General features: G+C 45.1%; 2 protein-coding genes across 2 annotated transcripts; both read right to left on the bottom strand.

Moving 5' to 3' along the window:
• Nucleotides 1–227: 227 nt before the first annotated feature.
• LOC124662015 (protein RETICULATA-RELATED 6, chloroplastic-like) lies at nucleotides 228–6,805 on the bottom strand. Its single transcript, XM_047199904.1, has 7 exons — nucleotides 6,096–6,805; nucleotides 4,703–4,832; nucleotides 3,834–4,364; nucleotides 3,513–3,620; nucleotides 2,551–3,096; nucleotides 2,035–2,157; nucleotides 228–683 (listed from the first exon to the last, which is right to left on the bottom strand). Exons 1-7 carry the CDS (start codon nucleotides 6,650–6,652, stop codon nucleotides 522–524), a joined length of 2,157 nt encoding a protein of 718 aa, XP_047055860.1. The 5' UTR covers nucleotides 6,653–6,805; the 3' UTR covers nucleotides 228–521.
• Nucleotides 6,806–7,497: 692 nt separating this feature from the next.
• Nucleotides 7,498–12,847, bottom strand: LOC124662016 (sorting nexin 2B-like). The gene is made up of 5 exons (XM_047199905.1): nucleotides 11,873–12,847; nucleotides 11,407–11,616; nucleotides 11,048–11,308; nucleotides 10,089–10,175; nucleotides 7,498–8,022 (listed from the first exon to the last, which is right to left on the bottom strand). The coding sequence occupies exons 1-5, from the start codon at nucleotides 12,785–12,787 to the stop codon at nucleotides 7,942–7,944; spliced, it is 1,554 nt and encodes a 517-aa protein (XP_047055861.1). The 5' UTR covers nucleotides 12,788–12,847; the 3' UTR covers nucleotides 7,498–7,941.
• Nucleotides 12,848–17,268: the final 4,421 nt, after the last annotated feature.

Below are 17,268 nucleotides of genomic sequence, written 5' to 3'. Positions count from 1 at the left end.
ATTTTCAATTTCATTTTTACAATTCCAGATAGCAGCAAAGGTAAAAGTTGGAGATATAGTCCAATCTCTACCAATTCGAATTCTACAACAAATGGTGCTTGGATCCGAATGAATTCAGCAAATACAATTCATGGCTGCCAAACAAGGTGCACACAACTTCATATGAAATCTGAACCCGTAGACTTTTTTTTATCTCAAGCGACATCACTTGCATTACCCATCCGAGATGAACTAAAGAATATAAACGTACGTGTTCCAAAATTTGGCTCTTTTCTCCGTTGATGTACATATAGTATATTTACTCAAGTGTGTAACAGCAGAGATCCTTTTGGCCATGAGAAAGGAATGCTGGAATAAAATACTCAGCTCTTCAAAATTTCAAGTTTTCCTCCCGAAAGACAAATGCTATATTGCTATATGGTTGTATGAAGACCCTATGTCTATATGCCTGTACTGTGTGTGGTGTATCATAAAACGAAACCGTTCCTTGAGTTGATGCCTACAACCAAATAAGATCGTGACTATGTCTCGTCACCTGATTTGTTCGGAACATTGTCTGTATTCTGTAACTCTGTTGTGCCACATTCTAGTAGCGGTATTTCTGGTGAGCTGGGAATCTCAGGAGGAGGTGGATCTTCCTCACTTGTTTGGATGCCTGTAGAACGTGCAATATCGATCCATTGCTGCATCAAAGATAGGTGTCAGTAAAGACTTGAGAATCGTAGAATGAAGGTACTATCAACAGAACGTTCTTCATGTATGGAGCTGACTAGTAGACTGCACAAATGAATGCTTTCACTAAGATTTTTCATTTCTACCCTGGAGATATGCAACAAAGTTTCTATTGAAGAGACAAGCAGAGGGATTGGGGTGGGCCGGTTTGATCCATAATGACAGAATGGGCGTGTGGTTTAGGGACAAATGGTTCTGAACCTTTTAATCATAGGATGAAGTGGACCGCTCCTATTGGACGCAATTATCTACATTACGTTCTTCATGTATGTATATATATTTACACAATTTTCAATGCAACAACTTACATGCTGACGGATGAGCCTTTGGTCCAGGAATCAGATATTGATTGTTTAGGTATAATTACTAAGATTGACGCAGCATGCCATTTTAAACCATAGTACAAACTGTTGAAGTGTATAAGTAGATTGCCTAGCCCTTTCCATCAGTTCGGACTTTTGGTTCAAGTGGCTAGTGCATGAAGCTTAACATGGTATCAGAGCCCAGGGTCTCAAGTTTGAGTTCTGGCTTTCACAATTTCCCCGCAGCCTCCTGCCTCGCCCGGCCTCCCGCTGCCTCTTTGCCTCTCTACACGTGTTGACTTGTCTTCTCGTCTTCCCGTCACACGTAAGAGGGGGTGTTGAAGTGTATAAGTAGATTGTCTAGCCCTTTCCATCAGTTCGGACTTTTGGTTCAAGTGGCTAGTGCATGAAGCTTAACACAAACACTGTGCATGTTAAGTGTGACTCTACGTGATAATGTTAAAGTGTGATCAATGTAGCGTACAATATTTTCTTAGTGCTTGTAGAGAAGTAGGAGAAGGACGGGCCTGGCGCAGTGGTAGAGTATCCCCACTTGTGTCTTTGCATAAAAGCAAGGGAAAGAGACCCCATAGTGTGTGGGAGCTTTCAACAATGGATACGCCCCTGTAGAGAAACAGGACACCTGCATTTACATGCGCTAGATGATTTATGGATCCTGCAGTAATCTAACTACAAGGTGTGTGGTTATGGATGGTTAGTGTTGGAGCCATAAACTTGTTTCCCGGGCCCCTCCTTTAAAGTGGAGGACACCACATGCCGTAATCATAGCCTATAAGGGGGTCGCCAATATCAAGTTAATTGGCATTAATTAAATTATCCCGTACTCATTAATAGCTATTCCTGCTCTATGGATCACGCCATTTTTTTTCTCTGGAAGCAAACCCAATAATTGTCTGTGTGGTTCAACCAGCTTGAGGACGCACCATAAAACCAGAAAAAAATACCTATAACGGAAGTACAGAGTGCAGAGGCAGCATACCTGTGTTCCAAAGTATGAATTGATTATCCGTGCAACAAAGGATAACACATTAGCAAGAAGTGGCAGATTATAGTACGACACCAGATATTCTCCAAGCCGATGCTCCACCAGACCAGCAATGACCTTTACATATTTGTTGGGAAAGAGTTAAATATTGCTCAATAAGACAGATCATTTTAACTATTGCGAATTTCATATAATGTGCCCCCTTTATCGAAAAATATAATGTGCCCTTATATTACAGATCATTTCCATTTCCAAAAAAAATATTACAGATCATTTTACCATTGCTAATTTCCTCTAATGTGCCCTCAAATTACAGATCATTTTAACTATTGCTAATTGTCATGTGCCCATATATATATATGCAACTCTGGCAGACAAAACAGGTTGTCATGATTAACCACAACCACTTCTGAACAACTTTTGGAGATGAGAAGTTGACAACTTCATTGCATATATATGTCTAATTATCGACCCTTCGTTTGAAACTAGACAGATGTCATGAGGAAGTACCTGATATCGCAGATTTGCAGATGTTCCAAGGAAGCCACTATAAACAGCTGCTGATTTCCAGATGGGAGCTCTTGCGCGTTCTGCCTCCATAGTTGCAGAAGGTCTCAAAACTCGACGAGCAGCATACAAGACCTCTGAAGCAACTTCAGCTCCAATACTAGAAACGTATCCAACACCAGCAAGTTTAAGGCCACCCATTAGTACCGATGCAACTCTCTGGTTAATGTCCCAATTCTGGCCCACGATGCCCTTTTGAAATGCATTATCTGGCAGTGACCCTAACAGTCCTCTAACAAGCTCCAAGCTCTCACCAGAACCATTGTCAGCAATAGATAAGAGCGAAATAGTTGGAGCAGGAAGCCACACTGTAAAAAAATCAACAACAGAACCTCTAATTGTATCAGTTAGGACGTAGTCGATCTCTTCAAAAAACCGTCCTTTCCGTTTTTCATATTGTGCTAAGACAGCTGTAGTTATTGATATGCCCTCTTCGATCGCTAATCTGTTCAAGAATTTGGGATCTGCCAGTAACCTTTCACGGAAACCCTGCACACGGTGATAATTTTCAACATCATTAATAGTCAGTAAGTTTTCCTAGATATAGAAGAAGATGGATTTAGATCAGCTCAACACCTGGCCCAGCCCTGGAAAACCTAGGAAAATAAGAACTTCCAGTTTCCCAACTAATTCTCACATCGTGACACCATTCAGAAAAAATACCAAATATTTATTACTTCTTCCAGTTTTTCTTCTTTCTGGGACGCCAGGCAGGGCTGACCCCGAATAAAATCTGACAGGGCTGGGCCATCCATAAAGAGTTCTATTGTTGATAGATTTGTTTTCAAAATATAATCAGGAAAAGCATATATACATCAAAGCAGTAATATAACTCTATACAGTCAAGCATAGCACCAAAGCATAATTATAAGGGGAAGTAGCGAAAGATTAAATCAGGTGCTTACTTGGAATCGGTGAATCAATTCATCCACAACAGGATATTTCTCAAGATCAAAAAAGTTCTGCAGTATCTCAGGAGAAACTACACCAAGATCTATTCCTTTCTGAATATCCTGTCATGATTTAAGTGCAAAATATTACATTAGCTCAAACATAAGAAATATGATGGTACTAGAAATCATAAACTGCCTGATATAGCAAGAACTTTTAAGCACGCTCATTACTGGTTTTTTTGACTAACACCTCCTTTCACAGGATGCTACCATTAGTAAGAGATATATAGTGCGAAGGAGTAACAAACATATGCTGAGAAAGCAAGTGATAACCTGAGGTAAAGCTTCACGCCTCCTACCAGCTGCATTCATAACTCTAGCGATTTCAGCACGGTCGAAGCAATTTCTACTGCATGGCTTGGCAGCAGAATACCACAATAAATCAGCTACGGGGATTTCCCCTTCTCTCCTTATACCTTGCCTCTCAGGATCAAGAAGAATCACAACTTGCTTTTTCTTTTGCATCTTTTTAGATATTCTGGCAGGAACACCAATACCTCGAGACCCATACATAACATGGCTCGCACCAGTTACAACAACAAGCATCCCTGAAGGATCTCCAGTAGTAATTTCCTTCATTATTATTTTGGACATGGTATAATCATCAACCACTCTTGCCTGTGCAGATAGATATGAGCTAGGGCCAAAAGGAGAGACAATGGAGGATGAAGTTTTGTCTATCAATGATCGGCCCGAGATGGATGTAAAGCCAGAAATGAAGCCAGAGCCAGCTGGAGGAGCATACAACTTCCTATTTGCTTTTGAAAGACCGTTGATTCCTTCAGCTTGGACAGTTCTTACTACCTAGTCAAGAAATGTATTAGATACTCACCGGTAATGCAGAGAAAACTAAGATATTATTCAGTATCAGAACATTTCTTATACATGGGCCAGTAAATTGTGCAGAATGGGTCGTTACTCATCAAGTAAAAGCACTATATCGCACAAGACAAGATAATGCTTCCCAAGTTGCCAGCTGAAACAATGTAAAATTGAAAATCAATACTGAATGACTACAGTGTCTTAAGTCTACAGCCTCGGCAGTAACACCCTAAATTGAGCAATATTTATGATGATGAAAGTATGCCTAAATTGACTGCATGCAGATTTGCTTGACAATGTGACTGGCAGTGATGAATTACCTCAAGTGGAGTTCCACATGCAATAAGCTTGATTCCATTATCACGGCAGTAGTTTAAAAGAGGTTCATACTCCTGCCAACGCTCTGGCGCCCAGTGAGATGTGTACAACTTTAAGCTGTTGCCATCAATGCTGAATTAAGATAGGTTGTTAGAAGTTCATCAAGGAAGTATTGCAAGGCTGATAAATCGCAATCACGCTTAAAAATACACTGTTCCCCAGAAAGGTGAAGGAGAAAGCAAAACTAGGGCTGCAGTTCGACCTTTGCACGGAAACCTACATGGTCATGATAGTAGTAGTCTACGAGATACAGGTAGAAGTTCTAGCACATCTCAATGGATCGAACATGCAGAGTAATCCATGCCTTTGCTGTGCCTTTTACAAGAAATTCTTAGCTACTACTTAGTAGGGCCTCCGTAAAACTTTTTTTCGAACCATGCAGGAGAGCTGCATGTATCTATTAAGAAGGGAAGAAAGCCAACAGATGGCAAGGTTCAAGAGATACACATACAGGTTCAGAAACGACCCGATCAGGACAGAGAAGGAAAAAACATATCAGTCCTAGCCTGCTAAGCTACTAGAAACAGAGATGCATTATTGGGTAGGCAACATAAATCGACCTCGACTAGCAACAGCCCAAAACTTGGCATCAGCCCTGATCTGATCGACAACCATCTGGATAGGTTTGTAGACATTATCGAAGACTCTCCTGTTCCTTTCACGCCAAATACTCCAAGCTGTTAGCATAGCAATTTCACTGCTGTACAGTAGGAAAAGTGGAGGAGAAACGTAGGAGTAGGATATTTTCTTTTGGTGGCCCTATGCATCCATTTGGTTCAAATGAATGAAATGGCGGAAATTTTCCATCCGTCACAGTTTCAAGAAAAAAAAAGGCATGGAATTTGCAATTTATGACCTTTTTAGAGTTCATACACACGAAGTACAAGACCAAGGTCTTTAGCGGTATAATAACATCCTAATTATATTTTTTTTATTACATGTGGTTTGTCTCCGATTTGACTTTGTTTATTCGGATGCCTATGAACAAAACATAGAAGTGCATAATTCCAGTGATTTCCTATCATCTGTTTTGCACATGCATTCCTACCATATTCCAGTGTTTTTCACTAAATTCTCACTATCCTACAAACCGAAGAGGCCCCTAACTCTTCCCGTACTTTATATACATCTATCAGAACTGAAACTGCAATATAACAAGTAACTGAGTAACTGTGTTTGAATTTGACATTGATAAGGTGCAAAATCTCTATTTCAAACACAAAGCTTCGGACCCATAAAAAAATCCACTGGTCGGTTAGACCGTTAGAGTTATCGCAAGTATAATAAACAGGCAAAAAAAAACATTAAGAAATAAAGAGGGCAGTAATTAACAACCTCCCATCCATGAACTGGTCGAGCTGCTCCTGGAGGTTGCAGGGGAACGCCTCGAGCGAGAGCGAGAGGCTCCTCCCGGCGTCCGCGCACCGAGCGGCCAGCTTCCTCACGATCTCGAGCTCGAGCACCCGGTCGTCGCGGTCGGGCACGAGCTCGGCCTCGCCGAGGTACACGACCCGCGCGGCCATCAGCTTCTCCCACACCCTCGCCCGCGCGTCCTTCCCGACAGCCTGCGGCTCCCCGATGACCGTGGCGTCGTACATCCTGGACAGCGCCTCACCTTCGGGCTCCCCAGCAGGAGGCGGTGCTGGGGCCGGAGCGGGTGGCGGCGGTGTGGCCGGGTTCTCATCGTCGGCAGCGGAGGCCGCGAGGGGGAGGTACTGGATGGCTGTAGACGCTGCCGCTAGGGACGGGATGAGGAGCAGGAAGTCGCGGCGGGAGGCGGCGGCGGTGCAGAGGTTTCCTCGGGAGGAGGCGGGAGCGAGAGGCGGTTTGGTGGGGAGGAGGGGTTTGAACTTGGCGGTGCCCGGGTACCGGGACGGTGCGTGGGGCAGCATTCTCCACGGCGGAGACGACTGACCACGCCGGAGCAAGGCTCGCCGGCGGCCAGGGGGAAATGGAGGAGGCCAAAGATGGAGTAGCCTCGGCTTGTGGCCGCTGGCTACTATCGCACAGACAGCAGTACAACTGTACAACTGTTTGTACAAGTACACGACTCCTATCCTCAGTCAAGACATATCCTGAAAGACAATTCTGCAAATGTTTACGAAAAAATCTCATCTACGTTTCAATTTACTTGAAACACCACGGCGCAAATCGGAATAACAAACGGATTGTAATTGTTCTGCATACAAATCGTTTGCTGAATCATGATGTGCTGAATTTTTTTCTATGTTTGTTGTGCGAAAATATAACAATACAGTATAACAAAATTGGTACCCTAAGGAAAATTGGCAAATAATGACTGGATTTGTGTAGTATCATAATCTGCCCCCAATGCCAAGCCAAGAGACAAGGTTGTACTGTACAATATTTTCTTGCGGTGGAAATATTCATGGCAACTCGAGTGGTATCGGTTGCTCTCGTTTTCCCGTTTTTGTGGCGTGATTGTATAAGTGTATACCTGGCATCACAGGGAACTCACAAAGGCGAGAAGAAATCTCACGTCTGGGAGTCTATGCGAAGAATAATCTCACAGATTGATGCCTGGTGCTTCTTTTCTTGAGACGACGATGCTCGACTCTGCATGATAGCGATGGCTTCAGAAGCGCCAGCACTAGCTGCCGACCTTACCACAGGCTCGCGGCTCCGCGGGCATATCCAGTCAGCCGCGTCGCAGATGAGTGGCTCACCTTCCGCACAGACGTGGCTACACTTTCACACAGAGGATGATATGTTCAAATAAAAGAAAGAAAAGAAAGGAGTTGATATGAACCACATGACAGAAAACAGGTACGTGCAAGCGTTCAACTCTTCTGAAGTTTGAACGACTAGAAAGAATGCCGTCTATATACTTCTGTCAGGAAGCAAGAGCTAGTACCGTGTAATTGCACAGAAAAAAACTCAACATTACAGCTAAACCCAGGGTGGGGAAAAACTGGGAAAACAGATGTGTCGGTTTTGTGATCGAGGGTTAGTTTGTTCTTTCCTGAGAAATTTTCAGGCGCACAACCGGAGATAGCTATCTCCAAGAAAATCCTTGACCCAATGCATCTCGGGGAGTGGAAACTGTTTCTGCACATATACCCTAAACCGCCGAGGGATAGCATGAATCTCAATAATGTTGTAACCGATGTTGATGCTGCAGATACGAGGCTCAAAATTCACGTGTTATTTACATCCTACTTCAGCTGCTCCTATCTGCATATCCTTTTGTTTCTTCTGCTAACTTTGCCCATATACTAGCAATCTGATCTGAGTATTCAACCTGCATATTGAAAAAAGACAAGTATGTCGATTTAATGAACTTTTCCAGTGATTAAATTTGTTGGTACTGTTAAATGCATTGTTCACTTCAAAGAGTATAGCAGGGATGCTGCACATATAAAGATCTCCAAACTGCTGAAATAAGGCACTGTCCCACAGATAAAATAGGGAGAATTGGTTATTTACCCAAAACTTGAGCAGCTTTGGATCATCTACCCAGAGTTCACAGTACATTGGCAAAATACCCAGAAAGGGCTTGAAAGCAAAATAAGAATTAAGCAGGACCCTAACTAGAGGTGGCCACGAAAAACTTTCAGTTTCTGCCTCTCTGGAACGTACCATAGTCATGTACCAGCTTACATTATGATTGGCTAGTTCTTTTTCTATACCGTGACTGGACACTCCACGTACACGTATACCAATAGTAAGAGTGAGACCAGCGATTCTTGGCTTGATTTCAAAGCTGATCGACAACATTACAGTAAAAAATAATATGTGCAGTAAATTTATATGACCAGGCGAATATGATCCTTTTGTGTATTAATAAAATCAATGTCCCGAATTAGATCTTTATGTACATGTGTAAATATGCATGCACGTGTGGATTTATATGCATGCAACTTTCCACGGTTTTGCCGCAGAATCACACAAGCAAGTACTATATGGCTTCCATGAGGCTCGAAACAATATGAATCAGTTCATGAACTAACTCGGACTGAAGAATACCAATATCAAGTGCCAAACTCGCCCTTTACTGACCAACGAAATTATGGAGGCGCTGATCCGGCCTCACAATAACTATTACTCCCTCCGTTCCTATTTAATCGACGTGGGGGGAGAAGGCTAATGAATAGATTTACGTCAATTAAATCCGGACAGAGGTAGTAGAAATAGCATAAGTACGATGAAATCAGAGGCGGACGGGCGGCGGGACGTCGTACAAATACGATCAAGGCGCCATGACATACAAGCAGACGGCGACAACGGCGACAATCACGACCGAACGATATCGATGAAGGTCGGAAGGCGTCAGGACGGCTGCGTCAGGGTCTCTCAATGGTGGGCGCCGAGGCGCCGAGCCGCCGAGGGATTGATCCGTCGTCGGGACCAGCGCTGACTCCAGGCGCACGTATGGTGAACCCGTGGGTTATGATCTGATCGATCCTATCCTTATGCTTCGTGGCCAGCTGTAGTTAGGGCCATGCTTAATTCTTATTTTGCTTTTAAGTCCTTGCTAGGTATTTTGCCAATATACTGTGAACTCTGGGTAGATGATCCAAGGCTGCTCAAGTTTTGGGTAAATAACCAATTCTCCCGATAAAATATACTGTATAACCTACTGCTAGTATAAAATTTTCAAAAAAACATACAACGCCATCTAGGTTGCCTAATGTGAATTTTAGAAGAGTATTTACTGATAGTTAGCGTTGCAAAGCTAAAACAGTTCCAGGTGCAATGTGCGTCTCATTGGCAAACAAGGCGACCTATAGTACTGCAAATGCACTACGGTGGACCAAAGTATCGTTCAGATATTATCTATGGTACCCATTACCCAGGCTAACATTACGTTTAGCTGTCCTGACATATTCATATAACTCCATACAGCTTATTCACTTTCCAACATATCTTCCTGTAGTGAAACCATACAACTGTTTCCTGTGAAGTAGTTTAGCCCATTTCCCTTTCAGTATATACAGAACAAATTATGTCTTACAAAGTGTCATTGGCAGTTTAGCCCATTGCATCATTACTAAATTGAGGTTTCAAACTGGGAAATTTATGTGATGTTATTGAGGAATAAATCGACGGTGACGGAAACACCCGCACCCATGCATGTGTGTACAAAATCCATTCTCAAACATTTTGGCTTAAATATCAGGTACTGATTTTAGAAAGAAATGGAGCTATGAAGATAAACCTACCGCAAATAGCAAAGAGTAAGTAATAAGTAGACACCTGCTCTTAACTGATGTAATTTTTTTTTTGAATTTTCATTAAAAATAATTCGGAGGATTGTGCAACCAGCAACAAAGAAAATAATTCAGATTTGAAGTTAGAAATTTAAACCTGATTTGTTACGAAGCCTTTCATCATCTCCACCAAATCCTGGCGTATCTCTTTATTAAATCTTTTAATTTCATTCATGTTGTTTTCCTGCAATATAGAAGCTTATTTAAGAGAAGTCCCAAATAGTTCATATCAAGTAACAAATGGGAACTTATTGTATTCAACAGCATAGCCATGTCCAGTGCAAAAATTTAACATGTGGTTTCATAATCGACAGAGGGATGCGACACTTTACTTGAATAGAAAGAAAGTACTCTATGTGATTACATAAACATGTCTCAAAATATTTTTCAGTCATCTCAAATAGATGCTACCAGGTTGAACGACACCAATATTGTCAACACAACACAAATCTCACAGGAAAAACTGGACAAGGACAGCCTATATATTCTTGAACAAACCTGTCCCACTAAGTCAATACATAACCTAGTATATATAAGTCGTACCTGGTACTAGCATCATTTAAATTGTAGAAATCTGTTGAAAACTAGTGGTCAATCTGTACATAATAACTTCAGTTATTTCACTGACAATTAATGTACTCGGAATACTTCCCACAACTTCTGAGAGCTTGACTTGTACTCCATAGTACACACCAGATATCACTATGGCGAATTACAAGCATCATTTCAGACTGACTAACAAAGTGAACAAACAACAGATATATACAGTATTGACTATATATTAATGTTCATGCCATTTAACTAGTGCCAGGTAAGTTTTAAATATAAATTAAACTGCAGTATGAAGACATTGCTCCTCCAAAAATACAGTATTGTTCTTGTGTATCCAGGGGCAAGAATATTAACCATAAATTAGGAAATGTTGTCATCTGAACTTATGGCATAACAGCCTTAAATTGTGAAATTTAAAATTAAATAGAAACTCACATTTCAGAAGACCACTATCAAGTACAAAAACATACATGGTACTCTAATTCATAGGTTTAGGTGATTTACCTTGATAAGCTCGTACTCTTTGCGTGCATGACTTTTTGCATCTTCGGCTGTTCTTATTGTTTCTTTCAGTTCTGCAACCTTGAGATACCTTGACCTTTCCTGATCAATTCCTCTTGATGACACAGATTCAAGTTTTGCAACCCGGCTGTGCAAGGTAAATAAATCTGACGATAGATTTTGGATATTAAGCAAAGCATTGGAGCGATCAGCAAATGCATTGTGAACAGAAGTCATCGTCTCCAAGTATTTACGGATAGTGTCCTGCAAAAGCATGAAACAGTGTCACAGATCAAGAAACAAAATAATCAAGAAGACCTATATCCAAGAAAATGTCTCTCTCATTCCAGCTCCCCACTTACCAGATGTTTCACAATTTCAGCATCCAGTCTTCCCTGACACCTGCTGACTTTGACAGCAGCACTTGCAAAATGGCTAATATCCGCAGCTCGACTTCTCTGCGAACTGCATGTAGATTGGTCTTTTTCAAATTTCGCCAGCTTGAGGAATGTCATTCCCAAATGAGCTGTACATGTTTTAAGATCTTCGCGAGCTTTAACAAGTGATTCTGCCTACAAATTATGTAGAAGACTTGCGTTAGCATTATTACGCATAGTTATGCTGCTGGATAGAACTGGAAACTTGATGTGTGATATCAATTACTTCATCAGGTTGCAAAATGTAATAGTAGTGCATGCACTTCTTAACATAATAATTACGCACAATTTAGTCATTTCGTTCATTATGTGCCTATGTCACAACTGCATTAATTATGCATAAGAGTAACATGAGTGCTCCATTAAGCCGGCCAAAAACGTGCGCAGTTACCTGCAGAGAAGTCGCAGTGAGCTGCTGCTGCAATTCCTCGAGCTTGGCCTTGTGGGCGAGGAACTTCGCGTCAGTCTCCTCCTCCACTGGGGGTGGCCTCACCGCCATCAACCCGTTCGTCACCGTCTGCTTCAGGTCCTTAAACATGCCAAAAAAGTCCCTCCCGCCCCCCTTTGCCGGCGTCGTTGGTGTGGTAACAGCCGTCGGCATGGCAGCAGCAACCGCGGGGTTGTACCTCGGCGACTCGCCCTCGGAGGTGGGGATGCCGCTAGGCTCAGTGAGGAAGGTATGGAAGTCAGCGCTCCGGCCGACCGTGGGGTGCGCGGCGACGCGGCAGAGGTAGCGCTGGAGCAGGACGCAGCGCTGGTTGACGAAGTCGTGGCGCTGCATGACGTGGCCCTCGACGATGCTCTTCTCGGGCCGCGCCGGGACGAAGAGGCCGCGGTGGGTGGCGCTGAGGCGGTCGGCGAGGGCCACCACGTCGCGGAAGCGCCGCCGCACGCAGAACCGGCCGCCGCCGGCGATCCGGGTGGTGACGAGGTAGGAGAAGTAGGTGCCGGAGCCAGGGATGACGCCCGCCGCGCCGGCGGCGGCCTCCTCGTGCTTCCGCGGATCGGAGACGGTGATCTGGTAGAACTCCGGCGAGGGCTCGCGGGAAATGGCCGGGGCGTCGGGAGTGGGGAGGACGGGGACGAAGTCGGACTCGCCGTCCTCGTGGACGAACGCGTCGTGGTTCGCGGCCGCGGCCGCGGGGGGGTGGGAAGAGGTGGACGAAGGCGTAGGCGAGGGAGGAGGGTGGAGCAGGGGGTCTGTAGAAGCGGCGGCCGGGGCGGGGGATGAGGAATCGAAGGCGAGGGTCTCGAGGTGCTCGTCGGCGGGGTGGTTGTCCGTCGCCGACGACTCGGCGGCCATCATGGCGGCCGCCGGCGGTTAGGTATAGTTGGGGAATTAAGCGAGATCTGGCGGTGGCGGGGAAAGCCGGTGAGGAGTCAAGTCGGGTGAGGGAGAAAGGTGAGCGCCGTGATACGTGTAAGGCAAGGCTACCATCCTTCGTACTCTACACCCAATGCCATGCGGGCCCATCTGCACATCTATTCCTTCAACGCAGCCCACTGTAGTGTCACTTGTTAGCTGGAAATGAATGCAGATATCCTCAGGGCATCCCTAGGGGGCCACGAATTTTGGACGTCTGAGATATCGCACGCGTCCATTTGCGTCGGGTGGTTCTAGCGGGCTTTTTCTATTCATCACCCGTGGGTGATAGTTATCAACCATCGTCCGCGTGACTTCACGCGCGGAGTATTTTTGAGCCGCGGCCCATTAACCTGCTGGGAGGCTGTAGGCCACGGTTTTCTGGTTTTCTTTGGTTTCGGTTTTCTTTCGGTTTCTCATTGTTTTTTTTATTTTTGATTTTTTCTGTTTTTCCTTTTAAAACAAAATTTAAAGTGGACCAAAATTTAAAGTTAAGCAAATTTCAAATTCGAATAAAATTTTGAAGTAAGCAAATTTTTAAACTTAGCAAATTTCACATCAAAGCAAATTTTGAATATGTGTAATTTTTAAATCTAAGCAATTTTCGAAGCTGGGCAAATTTGAATCTAAGCAAATTTTCGAATCTGGAAATTTTAAAAACAACCGACTAATGGGCCAGGCCCATTAACGGGTTCCCCTGATGGTTAGGCGCTCCCCTCTAGCGGCCCGACGCATTTCGGGCGTGGGCCATTTATTTTTTAGAAATATTCGAAAACAGCTGAAACAATCAAATTACAGAAAGATATGGCCATCATATTGGCTCAAATTCAGGTCTCAAATAAGTTTATCATATTTTACACATGGTACGGCACAAAATGGAGTCCAAAAGGGGCACAACATGGCCAGAACAGCAAATATAGTCCAAAAGGAGGCCATGGTGCTTGACAATGGCGTCGCAGATCAGGCGTCTCGCGCGCGGATTTCGGCGCGCTTCTTCATGAACGAGGCACTGGTGTCGTCGTCCATGTTGCTCAAGTCGGCCAGCATGATCCTTGTGTCCTCTGCACGGGTCTTGGGCTCGGCGTTCATCCTTCTGGTCTTGGCGTCACGCAATTTGGCATCGGCGTGTGCCATTTTGGCCTCGACGTCCATCCTTTGGACCTCAATGACCTTTTTGGTGAGGTTGAGGTAGATGGCAGCTGCGGCCACTTTTTTCAGACGCTTCTTCTCGTCCCTTTTGTCCAGGGCGGCTTTGACTCTCGGCCATGATCTTCTCCAAGGTCTGGATCAACGCAAAGGACTAATGCCTCCCGGGCTAGATCGGTTTTGGTAGCCTTATGGCCCCGGGGATGAAGTGGAAGGGCTTTCTGCCCAGGATCGTCGTCTTTGTCGTCGACGACAACCGTTGTTGTCCTATTCTTTACAACTTCATGGTAGGCCGCATAGCCTACCCTCCACTTTGGCGCGTCCTTCAGCAAGTCCTAGCAGTGGACCATATAGAAGTCCTTCTTATGTGTTGCCTTGAACCTCTCCAAGGCCCTGGATACATGCAATTGGTTAAAGCCCGGATCATGGTTTGCTAATGTTGTACATAGATGGAATGACATGATAATGCTCGTTTCTTACCACTCCAAGCATGCCAATGCCGCTCTGGGGGTGGGCTACAACATGATCGACGGCGACGCAGAACTTGCCGGTCTCTTGTTTGATGTAGTTCAGCAAACCAAGTTATAGGTTTGGAAGTTAGAACTCGGAAAGGTGATGTAGTTCAATCTTTTTCTGATGGACTCTTCCTGCGAGGGATTTTCATCTCGTAGGGCACGTGACGATTTCATGGTACTCCTGGACCACCTTGGCCCACTACACCTAGCCCTTTTGTTGGGCGCCATTAATGCAGTCATGGCTGGTCACCAGCCAAGCCTCGCACAAACACTTGTCCTCCTCGCCGTTGAAGCCGCAGGTCCTGTGGATCTCCCCTTCTTCTTGGTAGCGTCATCCCTGGTGAGGGCAGACCCTGTTGGCGCCTCCTCATAGTCATCGATGCAGACGGTTGTTGCCTGCGTGGACTGGGTGGAGAACAGCCGTGCGCCATCGATGTCTACCTCATCCAGCGTCTGTGGCCACTGATCATGCGCCCATGTCCCGGTGCCGACTTCGCCAACGAAGCCGCCTTCGAAGATCATGGCATGGATGTCGCCCTCATTGTGTCTCGTGCAATAGGCCTACGAATCGTCGGAGGTCAGACGAATGACACACGGCAGACCGAGACACTGAAAGAGCAAACGTACCGGGTCATCCATCGTCGGGGCAGAAGGAGGTATTTCCTCAAACAGGGTGCGGGGCACCGGCATGCTCTCCTCCGGGACCTGACGCGTCTTCTGTGTCGCGCCCGGGCACGAGTCACCGCTCCTCGGCGTCCGGTTCGGGTCGGGAACTGATGCCCCGTTGAAGTGCACCGGCGCGGCGCTAGAGGCGAACCGCGACGTCGTGTGGACCTGTGCTGGCGTGTAGTTGACGTGGGAGTTAGAAATCTTTGTAGTGTAGCTTTTCTTCAGTTCCCCGGCAACGGCGCCAGAAAAAGAGCTTGATGGCGTGTATTTCACACGTTCGTTGGGCAACCCCAAGAGGAAGGTATGATGCACACAGCAGCAAGTTTTCCCTCAGAAAGAAACCAAGGTTTATCGAACCGAGGAGGAGCCAAGAAGCACGTTGAAGGTTGATGGCGGCGGGATGTAGTGCGGCGCAACACCGGGGATTCCGGCGCTAACGTGGAACCTGCACAACACAACCAAAGTACTTTGCCCCAACGAAACAGGTGAGGTTGTCAATCTCACCGGCTTGCTCGTAACAAAGGATTAACCGTATTGTGTGGAAGATGATTGTTTGCGAGAGAAAACGAGTAAAAACAAGTATTGCAAGCAGATTTGTATTTCGGTATTAAAGAATGGACCGGGATCCACGAGTTCACTAGAGGTGTCTCTCCCATAAGATAAAAGCATGTTGGGTGAACAAATTACGGTCGGGCAATTGACAAATAGAGAGGGCATAACAATGCACATACATGACATGATAAGTATAGTGAGATTTAATTGGGCATTACGACAAAGTACATAGACCGCCATCCAACCGCATCTATGCCTAAAAAGTCCACCTTCGAGTTATCGTCCGAACCCCTTCCGGTATTAAGTTGCAAAGCAACGAGACAATTGCATTAAGTATGGTGCGTAATGTAATCAACAACTACATCCTCGGACATAGCGCCAATGTTTTATCCCTAGTGGCAACAGCACAACACAACCTTAGAACTTTTCATCACTGTCCCGAGTGTCAATGCGGGCATGAACCCACTATCGAGCATAAATACTCCCTCTTGGAGTTAAAAGCAAAAACTTGGCCGAGCCTCTACTAGTAACGGAGAGCATGCAAGATCATAAACAACACATATGTAATAACTTGATAATTAACATGACATGGTATTCTCTATCCATCGGATCCCGACAAACACAACATAGAGTATTACGGATAGATGATCTTGATCATGTTAGGCAGCTCACAAGATCCAACAATGAAGCACAATGAGGAGAAGACAACCATCTAGCTACCGCTATGGACCCATAGTCCGGGGGTGAACTACTCACTCATCACTCCGGAGGCGACCATGGCGGTGTAGAGTCCTCCGGGAGATGAATCCCCTCTCCGGCGAGGGTGCCGGAGGAGATCTCCAGAATCCCCCGAGATGGGATCGGCGGCGGCGGCGTCTCCGGAAGGTTTTCCGTATCGTGGTTTTTTGCCTCGGGGGTTTCGCGACGGAGACTTTAAGTAGGCGGAAGGGCGAGTCGGGGGCCCGACGAGGGGCCCACACCACGGGCGGTGCGGGCCCCCCTGCGGCCGCGCCGCCATGTGGTTTGGCCACCTCGTGGCCCCACTTCGTATGCTCTTCGGTCTTCCGGAAGGTTCGTGGCGAAATAGGCCCCTGGGTCTTTGTTTCGTCCAATTCCGAGAATATTTCGTTACTAGGATTTCTGAAACCAAAAACAGCAGAAAACAGGAACTGTCACTTCGGCATCTTGTTAATAGGTTAGTTTCAGAAAATGCACGAATATGACATAAAGTGTGCATAAAACATGTAGGTATCATCAATAATATGGCATAGAACATAAGAAATTATCGATACGTCGGAAACGTATCAAGCATCCCCAAGCTTAGTTACGCTCGTCCCGAGCGAGTAAAACGATAACAAAGATAATTTATGAAGTGATATGCCATCATAACCTTGATCATACTATTTGTAAACATATGTAGTGAATGCAGCGATCAAAACAATGGTAATGACATGAGTAAACAAGTGAATCATAAAGCAAAGACTTTTCATGAATAGTACTTCAAGACAAGTATTAATAAATCTTGCATAAGAGTTAACTCAT

This window comes from Lolium rigidum, chromosome 6 (assembly GCF_022539505.1).
Source record: "Lolium rigidum isolate FL_2022 chromosome 6, APGP_CSIRO_Lrig_0.1, whole genome shotgun sequence".
NCBI classification, from domain to species: Eukaryota; Viridiplantae; Streptophyta; class Magnoliopsida; order Poales; family Poaceae; genus Lolium; species Lolium rigidum.
Note: the sequence above shows the minus strand (reverse complement) of the source record. Positions and strands in the feature narration are given on the sequence as shown.

Excerpts from the sequence above, each read along its gene's own strand:
- LOC124662015 (XM_047199904.1), bottom strand. The coding sequence starts at position 6,652 with ATGCTGCCCCACGCACCGTCCCGGTACCCGGGCACCGCCAAGTTCAAA. Across the intron at positions 4,833-6,095 it reads GACCAGTTCATGGATGGGAG|CATTGATGGCAACAGCTTAA; the intron begins GTTGTTAATTAC and ends ATCTTAATTCAG. Across the intron at positions 2,158-2,550 it reads CTGCAAATCTGCGATATCAG|GTCATTGCTGGTCTGGTGGA; the intron begins GTACTTCCTCAT and ends AAATATGTAAAG.
- LOC124662016 (XM_047199905.1), bottom strand. The coding sequence starts at position 12,787 with ATGATGGCCGCCGAGTCGTCGGCGACGGACAACCACCCCGCCGACGAG. Across the intron at positions 11,617-11,872 it reads TCACTGCGACTTCTCTGCAG|GCAGAATCACTTGTTAAAGC; the intron begins GTAACTGCGCAC and ends CATAATTTGTAG. Across the intron at positions 11,309-11,406 it reads CTGAAATTGTGAAACATCTG|GACACTATCCGTAAATACTT; the intron begins GTAAGTGGGGAG and ends ATGCTTTTGCAG.